Here is a 25,774-nt window from a genome sequence, read left to right as displayed (position 1 = left end):
GTGAATATTTCTTTGACTTTTTTTTTACTTCTGTTGACAAAATTGATGTACTGTGGTTTTCTACTCCTTCCTTATTTTGTTTTTGTTTCTTTTTATTTTCCTGAAAGATCACCCATCCCATTAAGACTTTCAGACAAATTAAAATATATTTTCTTAAAGATTTAAAATTCTATTCCTTATCTAGTTATACCCTCTTTTCCCTTAAGATTATGTATTTGTGCCTATTCTCTTGGCTTTTTACTGATCTTTTTTTTTTTTAATTTTTTAAATTAATTAATTTATTTTTGTCTGCTTTGGGTCTTCGTTGCTGCTCGCAGGCTTTCTCTAGCTGCGGCGAGCAGGGGCTACTCTTTGTTGCAATGTGTGGGCTTCTCACTGCAGTGGCTTTTCTTGTTGTGGAGCACAGGCTCTAGGCACACAGGCTGCAGTAGTTGTGGCGCGTGGGCTCTAGAGCACAGGCTCAGTAGTTGTGGTTCCTGGGCTTAGTTGCTCTGCGGCATATGGGATCTTCCTGGACCAGGGCTCGAACCCGTGTCTCCTGCATTGGCAGGCGGATTCTTAACTACTATGCCACCAGGGAAGCCCGGCTTTTTACTGATCTTGCTAGAGATTTTTTCATGTCTTTTTTCAAAATAATGTTGAATTTTTAAATCATCTTAACTATTTTTTTAAATTATTCATTTCATTATTTTCTAAATTTATTGTTTCTACCGTCTTGCTTTCTTGGTTTCATTTTTATATTACTTTCTCTGTGCTGAGATGAATGTTTAATTCCTTTATCTTCCTTCTTTCTTGTTTCATAACAGAAGCATTGAAGGCTATGAATTTTCTTCTGAGGATAACATTGGCCACCTCCCATAAATTTTGTTATGCAGTGCCCTCACTGTAATTCATTTGAAACGATTTCTTATCACTGATTTGATTTCTCCTATAACCTATGAGTTGTTCATAAAAAGTACTTTTGTTTGTTTTTAATATCCAAGTGCTTTGATGATTTTTTGCCTATCGAAGGCTATTGCTACATTTTCATTTTATTCACTTGCAGTCAGAGAACATAAATACATTTCATTGGAAATTTATTAATATTTTCTGTACAGCCTAGGATATGAACACATGTCCGTGCAACACGGACATTTGAAAAGACTGTGTGTTTTTGATTTACATGCTACAGAGTGCAATATGTATCTGCTATATCTATGTATTTATCATATAATAGTGGGCGGCACATCTACCCTGCCCAAGACACTGGGCAATTTCCCACTGATTTCTGTCCAGCTGTATCTTGGTCCATAAGTGTTTTTCTTCACACCGTTATCCAACTGCAAGTCTCTTGCCCATTTTTCTACTGGGCTGCCTGCCTTTTTCTAACTGATTTGTAGGAGTTCTCTTTTCAGTGGGCTTGTGAGTACCCAGCCCACTAAGGGTGAGTTTACCACAAGTGACAAGTGACTGAGGGGAAGAGCAGAACGACTGGACAATCTTGGGGACACCAAATACCATCCAACCAGGGGCTCCTTGGCCGACAGGCTGACTGGACAATCTTGGGGACACCAAATACCATCCAACCAGGGGCTCCTTGGCCGACAGGCTGACTGGACAATCTTGGGGACACCAAATACCATCCAACCAGGGGCTCCTTGGCTGACAGGCTGACTGGACAATCTTGGGGACACCAAATACCATCCAACCAGGGGCTCCTTGGCCGACAGGCTGACTGGACAATCTTGGGGACACCAAATACCATCCAACCAGGGGCTCCTTGGCCGACAGGCTGACTGGACAATCTTGGGGACACCAAATACCATCCAACCAGAGGCTCATTGGCCGACAGGCTGACTTTGATACATGGGGTCTGGAAGGTGAGCTAAGGGACCCTCCTACCCTGGGTCAGTCCCTATGGAGCTTCCTGGGGTTAGTAGTGGAAGTCTTGCTCATCATCTGTCTGGGGGATACCTCCACCCGACCTCCATCTCCCCCAGATCAGGTCTTTTTTTGGTTTCAAAGTTTGAAGAAGCTCTCAACAAAAGCTCCTCAGAATATTTCTGTCTGGTTTCTGTTTCAGTTGCTTTTTTCTTTGAAACAGTCTGTTTTTATCTTTTTTGTATTATGAAGTATAAGATATATACAGAGAACGTCACACACACACACACACACACACACACACACACAACTGCTTAATGAATCATCACTAACACCCCTGTAACCACCAGTTCAAGAAGTAAAACACCACCTGAAATTTCCCAATTTCTCCCTCTTCTGAAAAGACAATCACTATTTTGACTTTGTTCCCTGTAATTTACTTTTGCCCACTTTTTAAATAAATTTATTTATTTATTTATTTATTTTTGGCTGCGTTGGGTCTTTATTGCTGCGCGGGCTTTCTCTAGTTGCGGTGAGCAGGGGCTACTCTTCGTTGCGGTACACAGGCTTCTCATTGTGGAGCACGGGCTCTAGGCGCACAGGCTTCAGTAGTTGTGGCTCGCAGGGCCTAGAGCGCAGGCTCAGTAGTTGTGGTGCACGGACTTAGCTGCTCCGTGGCACGTGGGATCTTCCCGGATCAGGGCTCGAACCCATGTCCCCTGCATTGGCAGGTGGATTCTTAACCACTGCACCACCAGGGAAGCCCCTCGCCCATTTTTTAACCTTTACATAAATGATGTCGTACGGAAGTCACTCTTTTGTGTCGGGCGACTTTCATTTATTCAGCACTATGTTTGTGAGAGTCAAGCACTGTTGCAGGAACTGTAGTACATTCCCCTTCATCAGTGTATCTTTTCCATTGTAGGAGCACCATTTATTTATCCATTCTACTGTTAATAGACAATCGGATTGTTTCCAGTTTGAGGCATTAGGAACAATGCTGTTGTGAACATTCCTGAACATGACTTTCAGTGGGAATGCGCACACATTTAGCTGGGAGGGAGATACTTTTGTAACTAGATGTGTTTGCCTTCAACTTGAGTAAATAATCTCAGTTTTCCAAAGTGGTTATACCGGTTTATGCCCTAGTAGGTTTTGGAAATCTGCATTGCCCCAAATCATCAAAATGAAATTGTAGGCATTCTGGTGGCCGTGTAGTTGTATTTTAGTGGGGCTTTAATTTGTATTTCTCGGTTGGCTAATGAGAATAAGCCCCTTACGTTTATGTATTGTTATTTGGATATCCTATTTTGTGAAGTATGCACTCAAGTCTCTTGTCCATTTTTCTACTTGGTTGTCTCCCTTTTTCTAATTGATTTGTAAGAGTTCTTTATCTGAAGGTGAACACTTTGTCTGTTTTACATTTTGCAAATATCCTTCCCCATTTTTTCTCAAGAGATGATGTCTGTGAAATATTTTCCAAGTCCTTTCATGACTGAAGATCTCGTTCTGATTCCCCACACATGAACACTAGATTGGCTGAGAATGGAGTTCTTGGGTTATAGTATATTTCTCCCCCTGCAAAAAACTTTGTGGGCATTATTCTGTTGCCGTGTGCCACCTTATTATATAAAGAAAACTGCTATCAATTAGGTAATGTGGCTTTCCTACAGTAAACTTATGAGGGCTGTTCCTTTATCCTTGAAATACCAAAATGTCATCAGAATATGTTCAGGTATGTTTCTATCTTTTCAAAGAATCTCTTGAAGGATACTTTAAAGACAATTTTTTTTTTTAAATTAATTAATTATTTATTTATTTATGGCTGTGTTGGGTCATTGTTTCTGTGCGAGGGCTTTCTCTAGTTGCGGCGAGCGGGGGCCACTCTTCATCGCGGTGCGCGGGCCTTTCACTATCGCGGCCTCTCTTGTTGCGGAGCACAGGCTCCAGACGCGCAGGCTCAGCAGTTGTGGCTCACGGGCCCAGCTGCTCCGCGGCATGTGGGATCTTCCCATACCAGGGCTCGAACCTGTGTCCCCTGCATTGGCAGGCAGACTCTCAACCACTGCGCCACCAGGGAAGCCCTAAAGACAATTTTTAATGTTTAAGGGTGCTTAAAGGGAGTTTTGATTTGGAGAGAAGACATTCTTCAGCTCAGGAGACTTACCATAGCCCATTTTTGTTATGGGCTACCATAATAAAATAGCATAGACAAGGTGGCTTAAAAACAAATTTATTTCTCACAGTTTTGGAGGCTGGGAAGTCCAAGATCAAGGTGCTGACAAAGTAGGTTTCATTCTGAGGCTTCCGCTCTTGGCTTATAGGTGGCCACCACCTCACCCTGTGCTCACATGGCCTTCCCTCTGTGTGCCCAGGGAGAGGGGTCTCTGGTGGTTCTTCTATAAGGACACCAGCTTTATCAGATCAGCCCCCCTCCCCACTTATGACCTCATTTAACCTAAGCCACCTGCTTAAAGGCTCCATCCCCACCAGAGTCACATAGGGGGAGAGGGCGTCAACATATAAATTTAGAGGGGGACACAATTCATTCCACAGAAGAACTTACCTTTATTATTTCCTTGTTTACATGTTATATTCTCTCTGCTCCTATTTCTCCTAAGATGTAATGAATTTCCTGAATCTGTCCTCAATGTTACTTTTCTTTACGTGCATCTTTTTGTCCCTTTTATACTCTGAGTATGAGAAATTTTCTCTGTCCGGTCTTAAATCACTGATTTGATTTTCTGCAATCTCCAATCACTGTGTCAAATGCATTTTAAAACTTGAAGTAATGGTTTTCATTTCAGAGCAATCTTGCTTGATCTCCTGTTGTTCCTTTTCCATGGACATAATGTTCACCTAGATTCTCAGTGGCAACATAAATCAGAGATTTTCTCAAATTTTCTCTTGTTTCTTGCAGCAACTCTGGTTCATAGAGACATTTGCTCTGAAGACTCAAAATAATCCATCCTTCTGTGGTTCTGAATCAGAGTTCATGTCGGTTTATCCTTGAGTGAGGAAGGAGAGAACGAGAGAGGGAAGAATGAGGTCCATGGCTTTCTTAAAAAGGTAGTTCAGGTGGTGGAATAATTACGTATTACTTCATAACAAATTACCCCCAAAACCTAATGGCTTAAAGCAACAAGCACTTACAATGGTTCAGTTTCTGTGGATCAGGAATGCAGGCATGGCTCAGGTGGGTGGTTATAACTCAAAGCCTCTCATGAGGTTGCAGTCATGTCAAGACTCAGCTAGGCTGGCAGTTCCACTGCCAGGCCCCTTCACTGACTGTTGGCAGCCTCAGAATATCCACTTTCAAGTTCACTCACCTGGGTCCCTCCACGGTGCTGCCTCATGACATGGAAGCTGGCTTCCCCCAGGATGAGTAATTCAAAAGGGAGAGAAAGAGAGCATCCAGAACAGAAGCTGCAGTCTTTTTATAACCTAATCCCAAAATGACAATCCATCCCCTCTGCTGTATCATATCCATTAGAAGCAAGTCACCAAGTCCACACTCAAGGGGAGGGGATGACACAGGGTGTGAAGATCAGGGGCAGGTCAGTAGGGCCATCTCCGAGGCTGTCCACCACAGTTGGGTAGATCATAGATTGTGTGTGTCTGAGGTCAAACATTTTCAGACCCACACTAAGAGAAGAGACAGAGTTTAACCTTACAAACATGGTACTTTTCTATAACAGGTTTGTGTAGATTTGGAGAGAATTAGCCACAGACACGGCCAGGAGATTCACCACTGGGCAGAGTGTTTCTTTCCAGGTTTTTGTTTGTCTTGTCGTCTTTTAATATATAAGCCTCTGGAATGGCTGGTGTGATGCTCCTTTCTGAAACATGCATGACTGAAACTAGAGGCCATCGGGAGCAGAGTGTGACCTGAGATGCTGATGCTCTGGGAGTACCGCGGGGCTCGGGGCTCTTCCCCAAACTGTTGAAGAGGCAAGATCCACCCCACACCCACCCCAGGGCTCCTCTCCTACTGACACCATGGTGAACCCATGGTGAGCTGGGCAGCCCTTCCTCAGTCTTGCCTGCCCTACTTCTCCCAGGAATTCCCCAACACTTCTGTCATGGTGTACTCCGGCCTTAAGTTCAACCAGACACACAACTCTCCATTTTTCTCCCTTTCCTATATTTCCAAGATTATCTAAGATGGGAGGAGTTAAAACTTGAAAGCAGATTACAAACTGTGCTTCTGCATCCTTGAAGTTGTCAAGGTCAGACAAGGGGTATACAGTCTGCTTTGCTCTATCAGGTTGATTTTATCTTTTAACTCTCAGAAGGCAAACTTTCCACCTTACAATATTTTGCCTGATGGGTGCTGCACTGTCTCCCCCAGTCAATGGCAGTGATATCCGTAATTAGCTGGATTACTCTTAAAAAGCCATGACCCTGATGGTCTGGGCTCAGCACGGTGTCTTGATTAGGGGAACACCCTCCAGCAACCCCAGATGATTTCAAAGCAGTTGTCTTTCTTTCTTTATCCAATTCCCGCATACGTCATAGCTGTTCCCAGGCCTTTTCTCCCAAAGTCCTCCAAATATTCCTGGTCCCTGCCTTAGCCCTTGTACCTCTTTTCTTCCCTCCCATGCCTTCCCCATCTTTTTTCACAAGACTGCATCTGGAAAAAAGAGCAAAATAGAAAAGAAGGAAGAGGAAGGGCTTCCCTGGTGGCGCAGTGGTTGAGAATCTGCCTGCCAATGCAGGGGACACGGGTTCGAGCCCTGGTCTGGGAAGATCCCACATGCCGCGGAGCAACTAGGCCCGTGAGCCACAACTACTGAGCCTGCGCGTCTGGAGCCTGTGCCCCGCAACAAGAGAGGCCGCGACAGTGAAAGGCCCGCGCATCGCGATGAAGAGTGGCCCCCGCTTGCCACAACTAGAGAAAGCCCTCGCACAGAAACGAAGACCCAACACAGCCAAAAATAAATAAATAAATAAATAAATTTATAAAAAAAAAAAGAAACTGTCAAACTGGTGTACCATTTAAAAAAAAAATTAAAAAAAAAAAAAAGAAGGAAGAGGAAGGAACGGATGAAGAGAGTGAAGAATTGGACCCAGTGGGGGTTTGCACGAGAAGCATGGCCACACAGTTGTAATGAGCACAAACTGCTCGCATTTGCATCTTAGCTCTGCCACTCAGCAGCTGTGTGACCGCCAGGAGATTGCTTCACTAGTCAGTTTCCCCATCTGCCAAATAGTAATAGTGATAGCCCCTGCCTCTCAGGATTGTTGAGAGAAAGAGAGCTTACATGTGCAATATCTTTAAAAGAGGACCTATGTAATAAGTACCCAATATATAGTATACAGTATATATAGTATACAGTATACAGTATGTAGTATACTATATTCTCAGTACATCAAGAGTACCTGGCATATATGAGGGCTCAAAAAGTGTTTATTGGGGGGGAGGAATAAATTAGGAATTTGGGATCAGCAGATACATTCCACTACATATAAAATAAACAACAGGGACCTACTGTATAGCACAGTGAACTATATTCAATATCTTGTAATAACCTATAATGGAAAAGAATCTGAAAAGGAATAGATATAGATACAGATGCAGATATAGATATGTATAACTGAATCACTTTGCTGTACACCTGAAACATTGTAAATCAACTATACTTCCATAAAAAAGTAATAAAAATAAATAATTAAATTACATTATGCTTCAAAAATGTGTTTATTGAGTGAAACTCATTTGTTTGTTATTTTGTCTTTGATGGTTATACTAATGGAAAATGTCCACATCTCCAGCTGTATAACTTCATCCTTGTGTCATCATAAATCATGCCCCTAACAGGAAGAAAAGAGAACAGGCAAGAGTTGTAAAGGGCTTTTATCACATCTAGCTAGTGCCCACATGCCATCACGTTGTTTCAAGCCTTCAAGGACACAAAGGAAATGAAAGTGGCCCCTGTTTTCTGGGTGCATGAATTGCTGCCCATAAAGACCACGTAACAATGCCCCTTCACAAAGCAGCTCCCCACAGCCCAGCAGGTTGATGGGTGAGCCCTTCCCGCCACACATATGTCTTGGTTGAAATTGTCAAGCCTGAAAAGCTATGAGGAACCCCTTAAAAAGGAACTTAGAAAAATCTTCCACTGAGTTGAAAAGCTTCTGACCCCAGGGAGACACATCTGAGTTGCTGAAGCTGGGAACTGGGAGAGCCGGACTGCGGGAACAGGAGACAGGAGAGAACAGCCAGAGGTGGATGGAAACACCACGGCCAGGAAGGGAGCCCCGGGTCAGCCCCGAGCTGATAGGGTCCACAGCTGGATTGGACGGTGAGGTTTGAGCCAAGAGCACTTGGGGGCTGACCTACAGGGAACCCGTGTGTTGAAGGAGCAGCTCTCCAGGACCTCAGGATCTAACAGGGGGCTTTCAGGCTCAAAGAAGCAGCCAGTCTCAGAAGTGGACCCACTTCACAGCGGAATTATGCCACAGTCACTTTGAGTTAACCTGGATATGCCCGGTGTTTGTCCCTGACCTGAGGTCACAATGGGGTCTGCGTATCTGGGACTGACCATTTCTCCCAGACCATGACCCTCCATTGGCAACCGACTCACTGATTTTCATCCTAACACGGGGCTGAGACTAAATTAGACCCACACTGTATTCATGTATTCATCAGGCATTGTTATCTTGCTGCAAAATAGTTCAAGACCAAGACTATTGACAGAGAAAAAGTTCCAAGGCTGGTGGTCTCTGAAGGCGTGCTACTGGGCTCTGCACAGCTATACCAAGCTCACTGGATGCAAACTGCATGATGCAAAAGAATTCCAGCTAATGTTTATGCTTTTCTATGAGGATCTGTTACCAGTCCTCATCTAAACACATTTGTAAACATAACTTGATGTAAATCACATACAATATATCACTGAAAATCTGTGAATTACGGTACCCTCTGATGAGCATTTCAACATCCAAGCAGAACAATGAAGCGACCTTTATCTGATTCAGAGAAAGCCAGGATCCCTCTGCTACTGATTGCTCAAATATATCGTGCACCTTCAAGGACAGTCGGCGAAGGAGAAAGTCAAATACAAGATTTCCAAGAAGTTAAGGGGGAAATATTGATACTGCATCCCTTCCTCCTCAAATGATTGTTCAGCCAGTGGGGGACTGAGGCAGGGTGGGCAGTAGGGGGTCCCATGAACTAATCAAAAAAGGAAAGACAAAGAAATAGAGATCAGAAGATTTCACGCTGAAATAAAGAAATTCGTGTTGCCTTAAATATAATTTGTGTTAGTTACATTTCAATTCCTAATTTATACATAGCAGGGTTGATAAAGAATTACATTATAACGAAATTAGCCAGAATAATTAGCATAGTATATGTGCTACTGATTAAACACCCAGCAGATCGCTTGGTAATTAAGATCAGTGAGTGCCATGTTTTGAGGCTTTGTCACCTTATTATCTGCCTAACAAGTGCTTCATCTTTAGCTCCCTTCTGATTTGAAGTTTGATAGCAATCTCTAATAATTCTCAGTTTATTTCTTTAAATTACCTTACCCAAATTCCGATCATTTTCCTGTGGTCACTACCCTCCCTCTCTTTGTATTGACACAAACGTGCTGGTGTCAAATTTCTTTCTAAATGTAAGGCATCTGATGCTACAAAGCATTTGTGCTTGGAAATTCAGGTTCAAAATCTCTTTCAAAACCCATCATTCTTTGGCTGAAAGAAAGAACCAGAGGCCAACCACACGCTCTGCAAGTTAGTCAAACGTCTGAATCCACAGAGTTCATACCTCCTTTCTAGGCAGCGCTCCATTGCTAGCAATTCCAAGAATGTCTCCATCAGGGTCCAACAGCAGCCCCTCAAGTGGCCCTGGCTGCTTGCTCACTGCTGACCCTAGCCCGTGATGCCACAGCTCCATATTCGGGGAGTCTGGGGTCAGCTGCTGTCCTTGATACACACAGTGAGATTTTGTCATGGAAGGCAAGAGTTCAACTACCAAAGAACAGGAAGCTGGGGGCTGACTCACGTTCTTGTCACAGGCTGAGCTATGTCTGCTGCATCTCTTGAGACTGAAACCAGAATGTGTCCGTGATTTTAAAGGCAGAGTGAACTCACCGACATCAACCAGGAATACTTGGAGCTGCAAGTCACAGAAAACACATGAATAGTACTTAAGGAATAAAGGCAAGAAGTCTGGCAGTTGGCGGCCTGGAGCTGGGGCAAAGGTTCAGAAATGTCATCAGGGAACCATCCGTCTCGTCCCCTCTTTCTGTCCCACTCACCTGAGTACGTTGAGCCTTCATTTCATGTCCATCACCTCATGGCTGTAAGTTGGCTGCCACAGCTCCACACATCATGTCCATGTTCAAGGAAAGAAGAAAGGGAAAGGAAAAAAGTGCCAGCCACTACTTCCCCTTTCAATCAGGAGAGCAAAGAACTTCCCAGACGCACCAGAGCAGACCATGCCTGCCCTCACTGGCCAGAACTGGGTTGCAAGGGAGGCTAATTCGTAGAGTAGCTAGCAAGGAGACTAGGGCGGAAGTTACTGACTTAGATAAACATGATTCATCACCAGGGGCCAGGCACATTGTCACAACAAAGAAAACCCAGGGCCTCTTAGGTAGGAGGAAGGAGAACAAATGTTAGGTAGTAAATTCAGGGCTGGCTCCTCAAATGCAGATGCAGACATGTCGGGAAAAGCATCAGTGTATGGAACAGAAGCTGCAAAGTCATGCAGAGGAGCTGAGAGGAGAGGGGTGTGTCATTCAGGGTTCTCCAGAGAAACAGAACCAAGAGGATGTGTGTGCATATATATATATTCTTACAATAAAGGTATATGTGATTTATTTTAAGAAATCAACTCACGCAATTGTCGCAACCAGCAAGTCCAAAACCTGCAGTGTAGGCCAGCAGGCTGGAGACCCAGGAAGAACTGCAGTTCTAGTTCAAAGGCCGTCTGCTGGCAGTATTCCGTCTTGCTTGGGGGACATCAGTCTCTGTTCTATGAAAGCCTTCAACTGATTGGATGAGGCCCACCCACATTATGGAGGGTCATCGGCTTTCCTCAAAGTCCACCAAATTAAACATTATCATCTCATTAAAAAAAACAAAACAGGGGCTTCCCTGGTGGCACAGTGGTTGAGAATCTGCCTGCCAATGCAGGGGACACGGGTTCGAGCCCTGGTCTGGGAAGATCCCACATGCCGCGGAGCGACTAGGCCCGTGAGCCACAATTGCTGAGCCTACGCGTCTGGAGCCTGTGCTCCGCAACAAGAGAGGCCGCGATAATGAGAGGCCCGCGCACCGCAATGAAGAGTGGCCCCCGCTTGCCACAACTAGAGAAAGCCCTCGCACAGAAACGAAGACCCAACACAGCCATAAATAAATAAATAAATAAATAAATAAAATTTTTAAAAAAACAAACAAACAAACTTCACAGGAGCATCCAGAATATGTTTGACCAAGAATCTGGGCAGTGTGGCCCAGCCAGATTCACACATAAAGTTAACCATCACACAGGGAGACAAGACAAAGTAAGAAAGGGAAGAGGTAGCAAGACTGGGACACAAGGTGAAGAGGGCTCTATAAAAGCCATGTGATATACATACATATGTATGTATAACTGAATCACTTTACTGTACACCAGAATATAACACAACACTATAAATCAACTATACCTCAATTTAAAATTTATTTTTAATTTTTCAAATTTTAAACTTAAAAAAAATAAAGCTATGTGAGGAAAGAGGAGAGATGTCATTGAAGGGCACAAACTTGTAACCAGCAGGTAAATAAGTCCTGGAGATCTAATGCACAGTATAGTGTCTATAGACAACAATAGTGTATTATGAACATCAAACTTTCTAAGACATGAAGAAAACTTAATTATCCCCACCACAAAAAAAGAAGTCATAATTCTGCAACAGGGTAGAGGTGTTAGCTAACACTACAATGGCAATCATGTTACAATATATAAATGCATCAAATCAACATGATGTACACCTCAAACTTACAGTGTTATACGTTCAATGTATTTCAATTTTAATATATCCAAAAATTAATTTTTAAGCTAAATGGCATAGTCTGGGCCCCTCAGGTCATTACAGCCTACAGGTGCTGCTGGAGCAGCTGTGTTTTGTGCCCAGGTCCGGGTGGGGAGATACAGGACCACTAGAGACTGAGGTTATGGAAAAAAAGTCCACTACCCCGCAGGAAAGCACAGAAACCAACATTAGTGCTTTGCACTTCCACGGGGCATGGAACTGGGTGCTTTAAGCCAAAGTTAGCAGCCTTAAGAAGTACAGAGGCTGCTGCTAATACTTCGGTTACTTTTTGTGTTCACTTATGTGATGCTTTTGTCTTCTCGAGACCAGCAAGTCCGTCCTGAATTTGGAAACCAAAGATTTCCCTGCGTTCTCAATTTCAAGGCATGTCCAATTTATAGTCAACCAGACTCTCTTTTTAGATGAAGTGAAGGAATACGTGGTGTAGAACGTCACAGCATGTTCCTTTCAACAGAACAGAGGTTGCAAGCCCAGGCTCGGAAAAAGGATTTTCAAGTTTCAGGACAGAGTCTTACTTTGATAAAAGAAGATGTTGATCAGCAGTACCTACCAGAGCTTTTTTTTAAAAAACGCTGTCCCCTCTGCTTCTCCCACTCACAAACAGGTCTACTGCCCCCCTCTCTAGAATGATCCTTAAGTGAGGCCTTGGGGAGATTAATTCCCATCTCCCTGTGAGGAAGGGGGTGGGGAGGACTGCTGGCGGGTGGCCGTTCCCAGGGCTGTAAGTGGAGCCACGTTTCTTCTATTTATAGACACGCCCGCAGCCCTCTCCGCCCAGCTGCTGACTTTGGACTCCGTTGGGAAGAAGAGCAGTTTGGTCAACACACAAACGACATCACAATGTCATCTCTGATTGCCTTCCCGATTACCCGGTCAACTCGGATTTCGTAAAGAGATTGAAGTCAGCCCTGGAAGCCAGGGATGAGGCGAGAGTGAGGGGTTTGATCTGCACTGAAGTTCGGCACGTGGACGCCGTGATAGAACTGGCCAACGACGACTGGATGAAGGACCCCTCGGCCCAGCTGCCCCCCGGGGTGCTCCTAGGTAACTGCGATGAGTCTGCTGCTTTCCCATCGTGTGCGCATGGTCGGGGTGGGGAACATTCGGGGGTGGAAGGGCAAATGGTTGAAAAAGGCCAATGATCCGTGCCCAGACGTATGATTCTTATTTATATGCATACACACATGCTGCTATACTGTATATATACATGTACCTAGTATATATCTGTATATACGTACACAGTATATGTCATGGTATATACACATCATAGCATATACATATACACATATTTACTGTATTTACTATACAGTACATAGTAAATATATACATATACTATGTAAATATATACACAGTAAATATGTGTATATATACTATGATATATAGATCTATACTGTGATATATACTATGTGTCTATATATATACACATACACACACATATATATACACACAGTATGTTACACAGGCAACAATTAAAGTACAGTACAAAAAATTTTAAAAGAGACAAATTAAACCGTGGCACCACCATCCCGACCCAGTGCCTCTTTTCATTTCTCCACTTTTTTCCAAGCTAGTCTATTTGCATGTGTAAATTTCCTCTACTTATAACCGTGTGGTAGATAATAATTTTGTGTTCTGTTCTGTTGAGTGAATACACCTAAAGTACTTTCCATATTGCTACATGTCTTCTTAATTTCAATCACCTATTGAGGTGATTAATCAGAAAATACTTAAACCAAATGCCTACAAGAGGGGGCTATGTGTTTACATTTTTACTACTATCAATAATGCTATAATTAGTGTCTTTATTAGCATTCATGTGCTTTTTTCTTATTCAGGGTTCTGTCCTTAGGATAAATTCTTAGGAGCTGTATTACTGGGACAAGGATAACAAATTTTCCAAATTGTTTTCTGAAAGGATTTCTGTTCCTCCTGATAGAGAGTGTGTGTCGCATCACACCCTGAACATTATGGGTGGTTAATATTCATATTTAAATCTCCAATTTAGTAAGTGCACCCTGGTTATTCTCCACTGCCTGCTCATCCAACCTTTTATGTTTGCTTTTTTTTTTTACATCTTTATTGGAATATAATTGCTGTACAATGCTGTGTTAGTTTCTGCTGTATAACAAAGTGAATCAGTTATATGTATACATATATCCCCCATCCCTTCCCTCTTGAGCCTCCCTCCCACCCTCCCTATCCTACCTCTCTAGGTGGTCACAGAGCACCGAGCTGATCTCCCCGTGCTATGCAGCTGCTTCCCACTAGCCATCCATTTTACATTTGGTAGTGTGTATATGTCAATGCTACTCTCTCACTTCGTCCCAGCTTCCCCTTCCCCCCATCCTTTCTTTACTGCTCAGAACCAAGTCTTATCTGTAGGGTTTGGGTTTTTTCTTTGTAGACCTTTTTACATGTGGGTCCTTGTCTAGTCAGGTCCTTGGGCAATATCTCCTCATTTCTTTATACCTTTTTGGTCATTTTGTAGGTCTCCTTCACATAACGTGTATATAATCCCGTTGTCATATTTGCTGAAAATGATTTCCCTGACCAGAGCTTAACTTTTCATTGCATCGTGCTAATTCTAGCTTGTCAGATGTGCCCTCCACAATGTTAGTCTTGACTCCTAAGGAATGTTCAGGGCTCCCCTCCCCCCACCAGACAGACTCCTTCCCAACACACATGAGTGCATGCACACACGCGTACCATTGCACACACAAGGCACAAACACACACGTGCACAAACACATGCTCACACGTCCAGGAAGGACACCAAAAGGGAACGTGCCTGGGACATTGGTGCTGGCGAGTGGCGCTTTCATGTGATGAAGGGACAGATCAGAGACTGGAACTTCTAAGGGGGTGACGATCCCTCTATTCCCCCGTGATTTGGGTGCACCCCCGGTGCTGCCTCTCACTGGTGGTGTAAACAAGCTGCAGAAGGCTTTAGGGAGAAACCGGCTCCTGCTTCTTCTTTTCCTTGGTTTTCCTAATATCTGGGGCTCTGATCAGGGTGAGGGCCCAGGAGGCATGAGCCCAGAGATCACCACACCTCTGCTCAGACCTTAGCTCTGCCTGGATGGGCAGGGGTCCTCACCGAGACAGCACCTGGTACACGCACCATCCAGGAGCCTGCCCTGGGGTGCGGAGGGGACTTTGAAACCCTAAACTGCGCTTTGGCAAGGAGTGTTGAGCTCTACATTTTGCATTTGCGCTCCAGACCCCCCCTGCCCCCTGCCCCCTGCCCCCTGCCCCCTGCCTGCCCATGAGGTGATCTTATGAACCACATCATCCTGGCCCATGCTCTCTGACCCCCACTGGGCGTAGCTAACGCAAGGTGCTGCAAGGAGCGGGGAGGGGAGGGTATTTGCTCTGGGGACCCCTCCCTGCCAGATCATCGCTGTGATTTGGCTTCACCATTGGGCTGAAGGCTCAGCTCCTGGGTGGCACCTCCTACCTCCCTCCTTGCCCCTTCAGACACAGGGAGGGGGGCGCCCCCGGTGGCCCTGGGGACCCCAGCTGGCTTCCCTAGCCCTGCCCGCCTTTGCTACGCCCTGGAGTTGTGCCATCTGCTTTCTGCTGGGATTCTGACTGGAGCAAGTGCCCGTTCATCGCAGCCCCTTTTACAAACCCATCCCAGCAGGTTGGGGATTCGTGTATTTGGAGTCCCTGAGTTAAAATATCATTTCTTGTCCTTTAACAACAGCCCTAATCTGTTCTTTAGATTCATTTATTAAATAGCATAAGTGTTTTCACAGTAGGACACGTCATCAGTGCTACACATTAATATCAATTACAGGTAACATCTTACTATTTTAAATGAACTACGTGAAAAGCTAATGATGTGATAATATTTTTCTTTCAGTATTAATAATATATTTTTTTTATTAATCCAAGATAAAAATCTAGTCTTTCCAACAAAAAATAAAATAAAATATCATTTCTTTTCACATTACTAATTGCCCTGCACCATCTTTACTGTCCCCACCACTTTACTAAACACTTGAAACCAATGAAATCTGTGTTAAGAGTGTCCCGTTCCCTCCCACGAAGAACCTGTAGGTTCTAAATCATATCCGTATCTACTTCTCCCTGCCGAGCGGCGCAATTCAGAAGGGCAAGAACAGGTCAATGCTGCTGACATCTTGTAAGGACTTGGGCTTGTTCTGGGTTGTTTTTTGTTTTTGTTTTTTTTAATCCTCATTTTTTTTTTAACATCTTTATTGGAGTATAATTGCTTTACAATGGTGTGTTAGTTTCTGCTTTATAACAAAGTGAATCAGTTATACATATACATATGTTCCCATATCTCTTCCCTCTTGCATCTCCCTCCCTCCCACCCTCCCTATCCCACCCCTCTAGGTGGTCACAAAGCACCGAGCTGATCTCCCTGTGCTATGTGGCTGCTTCCCACTAGCTATCTATTTTACATTTGGTAGTGTATATATGTCCATGCCACTCTCTCACTTTGTCCCAGCTTACCCTTCCCCCTCCCCATATCCTCAAGTCTGGGTTGCTTTTGTTTCGGGATGATGGTAACTGAATGATTAAGCCTGTGACCTTAGGGCTCATACTGTTACGGATGATTTTATTGCGGGGGAAGCAGGCTGGGCTTGAAACCGGGGTAGAGATGCAGCACGCTCGCACGTGCATTGGGGGGCCGCCTCTCTGGCTAACATGTGAGAGTAGGATTTGAAGGAAACAAGAAAGGTTAGGAAACAAGATCTAGTTAGGAGGTGATTGAAGGCAGTCAGCAGGTGAGAGATGACAGGGTCTAAACCAAGAGAGTGGGGTAGACACAGAGATAGAGGCGAGAAATGACAAAGCTGAGAAATGCTGGGAAGGGGCTGGGGGTGAGTAGAGGATAGTGCCACCCATCCAGACAGAAATCAGGGGGCTCTGTGATTGTGACAATGTTTGAGCCTTTGCTGTGAGCCTGGCAGTAACGAGGGGAGAATAGAAACAGGAATAACACACAGGACCGCCTCCCAGGAGTTCAGAGTCCAGCCTGTGTCATCACAGGTAGGCTCTCAGGTGCCTCAAGTAGCCTTGGAGGGAGACGCTCCAGAGGGAAGCTTGGACTCTGCCACCAACGAGCTGTGTGACCTCAGGGAAGTCACCTTCCCCTCTCTGAGCCAGTGCCTTTACTTATTAACTAGTTCATGAGATTCGATTAGTGATTCCCAAGCAGGGGTCCCTGAGCAAAGCTCCACGGGGGAGGTCCCTGGAGAACCACGCTGTCAGAGAATAGGCAAGGGCAGGTTAAAGGCTCGCTATGGCCTCACCACCAGCAGGGGGACTGGTGGTTTGCAGACGCGCCTTGGGCAACGCTGGCTCAGATCATTGTTGAGGCCCCTTCCATCTCCAGGCTTCTCTGCGGCCGTGATCCCAAAGTCTCACTGTCTCAGCCTAAAATGGAGCGAGGCCTCCTTTCTCCTGGGTATGGGAGTAAATGGGCTCTTTCTCGGGGGGTACTTGTGAGTCATGGGGGAGCAGCCCTGAGAGGACCAGGAGCTGTCTGCATTCAGACACACACGTGGGGTCTTTAGAATGTGTGAAGAGGGGTCAGAACTTGTGGCAGCACCTTGAAGGGCAGCCCACCTTGGGAATGGATACTGGAATTTCAGTCCTCCTGAGGAGGAAGGTGAAGAGGAAAGGATGATGATGACCAAGAAGACCGGGCCGGGCCCGGCGAGGGGCAGGGGTTGCAGGTGCCCACCCCGGCCAGGAGAGGCAGGGCCGAAGGTCAGGCTGAAAAGGCTTTTCGGGGAAAGGGGAGGAAAAGTTGTCCATCCTAAGGACAACCCTTGTTCAAAGAACTCTGAGTATTGTTCACAAGATGACAATTTGCAAAAGTAAGAAAAAGAAAAGTAACAATTCTTTCTGCTTGACAACATAAATATACAAGGACCTTGCTTCCCTCAGTGAGATCCCCATGCTTGTGTGTGAGCTTATTACTCCCACCAAATAGAGCAGAAAAAATTATTATTATTTATTTCTGTGCAGCCATGTCACATCGCAATAAAAGCATAGGGAAAAGAGGTACCAGCCAAGAAAATGGCAGGAATGACTTGTTCTGGAGAACGCCTCAGGTATACATGGGTCCCCTTAAGGAGGGCAGAGGGCAAAGGAACTTAAAAATTCAGCCCCAGCAGATAATGGGTCAGAGTGCAGAATGTACCCTCCCTGCCTGGCCATGAGGCAGAAGAGTGGTCCTCAATCAGGATTCCCCTAAAGACGCAACTCACCTGTGCCCTTGTGAAGCCACCCGCTCTCCTGCAAAGATGTACTTCGGATGCCCTGTGGGATGCTGGGAAGGGCATGGAGGTCTCTAACAGACGCTCAGCCCGCTCCCCACCAGTCAGACTGAGACTGGCCCGCTGTGAGGAACCAGGGAAGGAGGCCTGGGGCTGGGGCACAGCAATCTCTCTCATTCTCGCCCTCTGTGTGTGTGTGTGTGTGTGTGTGTGTGTGTGTGTGTGTGTGTGTGTAGTGAGGGGAACAGAGCTGAGGCCCCAGCTCATCCACAATCTCCTCCCCCATCTTTCCCACTTACCCCATCCCAACCAGAACCTTCCTGCCAGGACGACAGCCAAATCCCAGGGCTTGTCAGGACCTCCCCTGCCTCCTCGGCTCACCTAGGCCATGCCCTCCTTCCAGACCCCACACAGGAGGGCTCCCCTGCACACCCGACCCACAGACCCACCACTTCCCTCCACAAGCGCACAAAGCCCTCAGTCTCCACCAGTTTCCGAAACACACAGCCTCGCTGGGCTAATTTTTATATCCACTGAATATTTCATTCTCAATATGGCCTCTTCGAGGTCAAGACCCTTGCCTGGTATCCGGAGCCTGGCTCAGGGTCTTAGCCCTGATAAGGGCTCAAACTCTGGGTGCCCTGGCTGCATGGGTGAGCCAAGCTCTTTTGCTAACATTCACCCGGGCGGACACAGACTGCATTTCCACAGACATGATTGGGATGAGTCTTTCTGCAAAGAAAGATTCGATTCTACTTTCTGCTAAAGGCAAGTCTCTACTGTTGAATATTAGCAACAACGGCATTATTCGTCCTCGCCTCTTTGCAATGCCTATCAGCTCACTAACCAGCGAGCACACAGCAAGGGAGAAAGGATGGCAGGGGAGGGGTGGCGAGACCCCGCTTGCCCCCCAAATGCATCAACTGTACAATTTGGTAGCTGGCGTAATCAAACTACTTAAGAAACAACTGATTACTAATTGCTATTATTAAGGATGTCAGCATTCCATGATTTTGCTGCTGATATCTTATATACAAGTCAAGATGCTACTTGAATTCTTGATTGAAATAGAAAACTAGAGGCATTATGGTGTGTTTGGGGTAATGGTATTTAAGCATCTGGAGGCAAGTTAAAGAAATACTAATTGGGTTTTTATTAAGAGATCTCACCCAGCAGCAAGTATAGGTGGGGAACGAGCGTGGGTGAACGTGGGATGGACATAGACCCAGTGGGTCCGTTGGCAGAATTTAACTGTTCATTCAACCAGCTTGACGCTGAGCACGCTGTGCCATCCAAGGTACATCTACTCCCTCTGTCCCTGTGTGCGGAGGGGAACGTCGCCCACGGAAAACCCAACAGCTGAATGTCAGTTAAGTAAGTACAACCCCTGCCTTGGAGGACTCACATTTGAACCAATGACAAGTGTGTGTACGTTGCTGGTGTAATGGATATAGCAAGAGATTAACGGTGAGGTGACCCTGGCTCTCCCACGGACTGAGTGGTCTTGAACCTTGAACCTGTGTGGTCAGTCCATCTCTCTGAACCCTAATTTCCTCATTTAAAAATATGGGATCAGTGGGGTCATCTCTCAGGGTGTTTCCAAAAGGGACGAACTAGGGTTCTAAGAACAACGACTTGTGTTTAGGGAGATTAACAAAACCCCGTTGCCTTCACAACACCTTCAGGTGTCGTGCACCCTGGCAGAGGCCTGTGTAGACTGGGCCCCAACTTCAAAGGAACGGCTGGCTCCAGGCCAGATGGGCAGGGAAGGTATCGCCTGGTGGGAGGCTGGTTTACGAGCTCGAATCACCAAAGACCTGCAGCCTTGCACAGGGCCAGCCTCGTTCTGATTTTTAGGAGAATAAGTCCACAGACCAGAGCTTGTTAGCACTGGAGCCAACCGCAAGTGGGGGCAAAGATGGAGGACTCACATGCAGTGAGCACTTCTCTTAGGTATGCGCTTCCCAAGGGCTATTGTCTTTCCCACTTTCCCGGCTGAGGAAAAATGAGGCTCAGAGAGGGTGAGTTCCACATCTCAGATGCCACAGCCGGAGGAGGTGGAAATCCAGAGCTCTTCCTGGTACTCCTTAATGCCTGTAATTGTCCTATGGCTGCATTTTACAGATGGGGACACCAAGGCTCACATGTGTTCCCTTACTGGGCAACAGCCAGTTAGGAGCAGTACACAAACCGGGTATGTTTTCTGACTTGTAGTCAATAGTTCTTGACACATACCCACCCAGAGACGTGTGGCAGGAAGATCCATGAAAAATGTCCCCATTGAGGCTGTAACAACCGTTCGACTTTACATCAGACACACACACACACACACACACACACACACACAACATCAATAGCATGGAGGCCATCGCTTCAAATCATTCAAATAAGAGTATTAAGAAAAAACATGGATGAATGAACGGGGCGCTCGGCTGCAGAATAAAAACAAAAATGGGGAACAGGAGGTCAGTGATGACAGGGAAGGATGGAGAGGCAAGAGCGCTGCCGTCTCGGCTGCAGCCCTGATCAGAGCATGTGGGGGCAGGGAGACCCTGCTCGAAGCAAAATGAAATTAAACCTTTCTAAGTACTTATAAATCAGCACCTAATGACACCATCCCACCACCAGCCGGAGCATTGCTCTTATTACTTTGATTCACAAGCCAGGAAAAGATCCGGAATTATGCACAAATTATTGTCCCATCTTCTTAATTAACACTGATTGCAAAATTCTTGCTAAAGTCCTTGCTAACAGACTCAATTATGCGCTGCCTGAATTGATTCACCCAGATCAAGTGGAGTTTATTAGAAATACACTTTCCTACAATAACATCAGATTATCTTTGAATATAGTTAAATTATTTAGGAATAAAATGGCTCCAGCAGCAGCCCTTGTTTTAGCTTCAGAAAAATATCTTCCACCACCTAGAATGAAGATATTCCTTTGCTTTCTGCCAGACACACACCCTAGGCTCTTTTTTCCTAGGAGCAGGTTGACTTGCTGTGGTGAGATGAGATATATGCCTTCGAGCTAATGGTCCAGCTTCAAAGCATATGGGCAGGAAGAAAAATCTGACAGGGTCAAGTCTCAGCTCCCCCCAGTATGAACCGTCACTGCCTGTGGAACACAGTGAAATTGCAATTAGGCTAAATCAGGATATTTTCAGAATCAAAATTGAGAAACAGGCTAATAAAGACATAATGTATGCTGATGACATACTTCTATTAGCATCACTCCCCAGCACACTGGAGAGTTTCGAAAGAACAAAAAGAAACGAGGATAAGAGGGAAGAGGCTTTTCTACCTTTCCAGGATGACGGTGGTTCCTGCAATGGTGCACCCTGCTGAGGATAAACATTCCAAAGAAACGAATTGGAAATGGCAAATGCACTACCTATAGCCTGGTACCAAATACCAGATTCAACAGATGGATATTGAACAGGGTCTGGGGTTGTCCTAATCACCACATCCTGGCACATAGTAGGTGTGTAATAAATATTAACAGACCAAATAACATATGGAGGACACTAAAAATCTCCTGGGTTGGCCCTTGAAAGACGAACGTGTTCTTGACAGGCTGGGATGGAAAGGAAGTTATTCCAAACTGAGGGAGCAAAGGGAACAGATGTGGAGCACACAGTGTGCACACAGGGAAGTAGGAGTTGGCTGGAAATAGGGTGTGTTAGTCAGGGGAGAGGGAGGAATATCTGGGCAAGCACTTTGGGACTGTATTGTGTGAGGCCACAAATCCTAGACATAGGCATTTACACTTATATGCAAAGGCAGTGAGGAGCCACTCAGCAATGGAATGAGATCATCTAATTTGGAAAAGAGTGAAAAACTCCTACATATGTAGGAAGGATAGAGGTGGAGAGACTGGTGCCGGGAGTCAAGGCTAACTGCACACACCCACTCCCCCTCCTCCTTTACCAATAAAGTCCCTATGACAACACCATGTGCCCAGCTGGAGAAAAAACAACATTTCCCCACCTCCCCTGAAGCCAGGGCTGGCCTTGTTCAAGTCAATAATGGACTGAACAGCAGATCAAAGATGACGGGAGAAAGAGTCAGTGAATTTGAAAACAGATCAATAGAGAGTATCCAGTCTGAAGAACAGAAAGTAAAACGATTGAAAATAAAACGAACAGGGACTGTGGGACAATATAGAAGGTCTGACACATTCAACCAAAGTCCAAGAAAGAGGATGGAGCAGAAAAACTATTTAAAGAAATAATTACCAAACATTTCCCAAATTGGATGAAAGATATAAACTTACAGATTCAAGAAGTTTAGCAAACCCAAAGCAGGATAGGCATCACAGGAGACAAATGTGTGCCTGGTATCTGGATGCTCTGTTGGCTGCTGTTCAGTCAAACTTGCCTTGAAAATAAAGAGCACGTTTCATTGCAGTGAAGGGAGGGAAAAAGGTATGCAGAGAAAAAGACGCAATAACAGTTTCTTATTTGGGGGGTGCATGTAACTCTCCTTCCAACAAGCCTGCAGTTGTTCCCTACTGCCTACAGCAAAGGTTGGCAAACTATGACCCTAGGGCCTGCTACCTGTTTTTATAAATAAAGTTTTACTGGAACATGGTCCTGCTCATTCATTTACACAGTGTCCATAGCTGCTGTCATGCTACAATGGCAGAGCTGAGTAGTTGCCACAAAGACCATATAACGTACAAAACCTAAAATATCTATCTGGCACCTTACAAAGGGGCTTGGCAACCCCTGTCCAACAATGTACAGTTCCAATTTTATAGCAGGTGTCCAAGAGTCCAAAAGATGTGCTGTGAACTAACCCACCCCACCATCTCTACCACATCCTTCACCCACCCTGTACTCCTGGGACTCTGAACAATAAAGACACTACTCATAGCTCAGTGGGGAGTAGGGGTTGCTCTGCAAAGTGTTTGCCATGAAAATTGACAGTAAACATTTAGAAACGTTGACAGCAATTTGACAATTAATATAACACCCACGTGTGTGATTACTGGACTTGTAATTATGCCTTTTTTCCATTTTATTCTTTCTTGCAATTAATTTTTATTGTATTTTGAAAGAGAATCACTCTGTGACAAATTGGGACCAAAAAAAAAAAAAAATCCCTGGTCCTTCACCTGATGTGGTTGAGAAACCCTGGTCCAAACCAGGCCTCAGTGACACCCCCAGGCCCTCTCTCCCCTCTTGGCCTTGGGGCAGGCCATCTCTGATCTCCTGTCTTCACGTGCTCTGACAACATGCCCACCCGTCCTTCCAGGTGGCCCAGGAACCTCGGGGTTCACAGTTGGGTGCCGTTTGCCTTGCAGGGTATTTGCTGGGGATCCACACCTTCGAGGGGGAGGGGAGAAAGAGGGATTGGCCAGTGACCCAGGCCCCGCCATGCCTCGGCCAGCCCCAAGGGGAGCTTTGGAGCTGATCCACGTATCACGGTTTTCCCACATGGGGTCACGGTGGCAGGACCTGTCTACCGGTACCCGTCAATCACTGGATCTGCCATGTCGGGAAGCGTATTCTGGAGTGAGACGCCTCTCGACCCAGAAGGAGCTGACAGCCGGGGCAACAAGTCCTCCCTAACAGTGGGGTCTGGGCAGCACACCTCCGTGTCCACCAAAGGTCTTGGCCCTGCCGTGCACCTCGGCTCTGATCCCTCAGACCTGCTGTCTGCGGCTTGCATCCTCCCCAGATCCCCGCTCTGCCTGCCTGATCGCTGCCCGGTCTCCCGAGCACCCACCTTCCAGACTGCACCCTGGGCCCCACCAACACAGCCCTGAGGCCAGGGACGCCTGCCTGCCTCTTGCTCAGCCCAGAATAATGGGACACTCATCCCCCACCACAGGCCAAGAGGAGGAGACAGACACCCTCAGGGGTCATGAGCCATCTTTTCCTTCAGTTCCCTCTGTGCTTTGCTCAGACGCCACCTTCGGAGAAAGCCTGTCCTACCCCTACTTCCTGTCACTCTGATACCTTGCCTGATGCGTTCTCATCTTCACACCTGTACCCCTATCGATCAGTGATCTCACTCCACTTGCCAGCTAACAGCTGCCTTGTCTTTCTCTCCCACAAAGTGTAACCCTCCTTAAAGGCAAGGATTTCTACTCTGAATCTCCATAGGCCTCTAGTACCTGAAAAATGCCCCTTATGTGTACACTCAATACAGAATAATTCCAAATGGTATAGAAATTTACCCTTCCACCTGCAAACTCTGAAAATATCAGTTTCACTAAACACTTCCAAAACTTGATTTTTTAAAAAACCTTTCACAATTGGATAGGCAAAAAAGATGTCTTCTTTTAACTTGCATTTCTAATTAGTAAAAATGGACGTTGTGTATATGTTTAGTGGTCATTTCTATTTCTTATCATGCCCTTTTCCTATTTTTCTGTTGGAAATTCAAAGTTCTCATTTTTTGCCAAGCGAAACATAAGGACAATGAACTTTAAATCCATCAGACATCACTGGGCTCGCTTTGCTCTGTGCAGACTTGCAAAGTAACCAAAGGATTCCACCAGAAGCAACCCCCCTCCTCAACTACAGGACCAGTAAACTTCTCATTTCTAGAAGGGAAGTAAAGGATGATAGGGCATAACCATTGGACCAAACCAACTTCAGGAGAGAAGTATTTTGCTCCCTGTGTGAGATTCATAAAAAACAATCAGTCTGAACAGGCAATTTGTCTCAAGAGGCAGGAGCTGCAATTTTATCATGTAATTAAATCCCCATGACAGTTGTGAAGAAACTTCGTCACCTTTATCAGGGAGAACTTCAATGAGATGCTTTCCAGCTCCATCACCAGAGTCTATAAGTGCCCTTCCAGGGCTGTTTACTCGTGGCTGTGCCTGCCGAGGTCTGGGCTGCCCCATCTTCCACTCAGCCACAGAGGATGGCAGTGCTCAAGGGCACCTTTGCTTCTGAGCTCCCGGAAAAGCCCTCCTGGGCCCTGATGAAAGCAGCACTTGACCTTTGGATGAGATGGCATTCGTAATGAGAAGTGACCATGTTGCTTTGCAGGATCTGCACCAGGCTGGGTAGCGCTGTCAGGAAAATAAGTTAGCGAGGTGTTTTCCCCCAGTATTGTACTCTTCCACATGACGGGAATGAGATTTCTCAATAATGTGAAATGAGTACAGACAATTTAATTCATTATTAATAGATACACTTGATCCGAGGAAGTAAAATGTTTTAATGTTTTGTTAAATGAGGTGTGCTGTGCTAACATTGTTATTTGGAGAGAAGGTTGGGATACGTTAATATTTTTGGATGTTAATGTCTGTGTGACTAACTCTGGTGAATGGGTGGGTGGGTGTGTCCTGGGCTCTTAAAAGCAGAGCCTTACATGCTGGCTCAGCTTATTATTTTTAAAAAATGTTTTAATTTTTTTGTGTGAATTGCTTCTTTCACTTAAGTAGTATTTTCTTTCTTTTATTGAAGTATAGTTGATTTACAATGTTGTGTTAGTTTCAGATGTACAGCACAGTGATTCAGTTATACATGTATATATATATTCTTTTTCAGATTCTTTTCCCATATAGGTTATTACAAAATATTGAGTATACATAGTTCCCTGTGCCATACAGTAGGTCCTTATTGTTTATCAATTTTATATATAGT

General features: G+C 45.3%; 1 protein-coding gene across 1 annotated transcript in view; it reads left to right on the top strand.

The window, feature by feature from the left end:
- The window catches only part of ASB18 (ankyrin repeat and SOCS box containing 18), a 95,718-nt gene that overhangs the window by 19,282 nt on the left and 50,662 nt on the right, over positions 1-25,774 (top strand). Inside the window, exon 3 of the mRNA XM_061191389.1 lies at positions 12,715-12,953. Within this exon, the coding sequence (XP_061047372.1) occupies positions 12,715-12,953 (239 nt within the window). The remainder of the gene's footprint in view (positions 1-12,714; positions 12,954-25,774) is intronic.

Source organism: Eubalaena glacialis, chromosome 1 (assembly GCF_028564815.1).
Source record: "Eubalaena glacialis isolate mEubGla1 chromosome 1, mEubGla1.1.hap2.+ XY, whole genome shotgun sequence".
Taxonomy (NCBI): domain Eukaryota; kingdom Metazoa; phylum Chordata; class Mammalia; order Artiodactyla; family Balaenidae; genus Eubalaena; species Eubalaena glacialis.
This window is presented reverse-complemented; position numbering and strand designations above follow the sequence as displayed.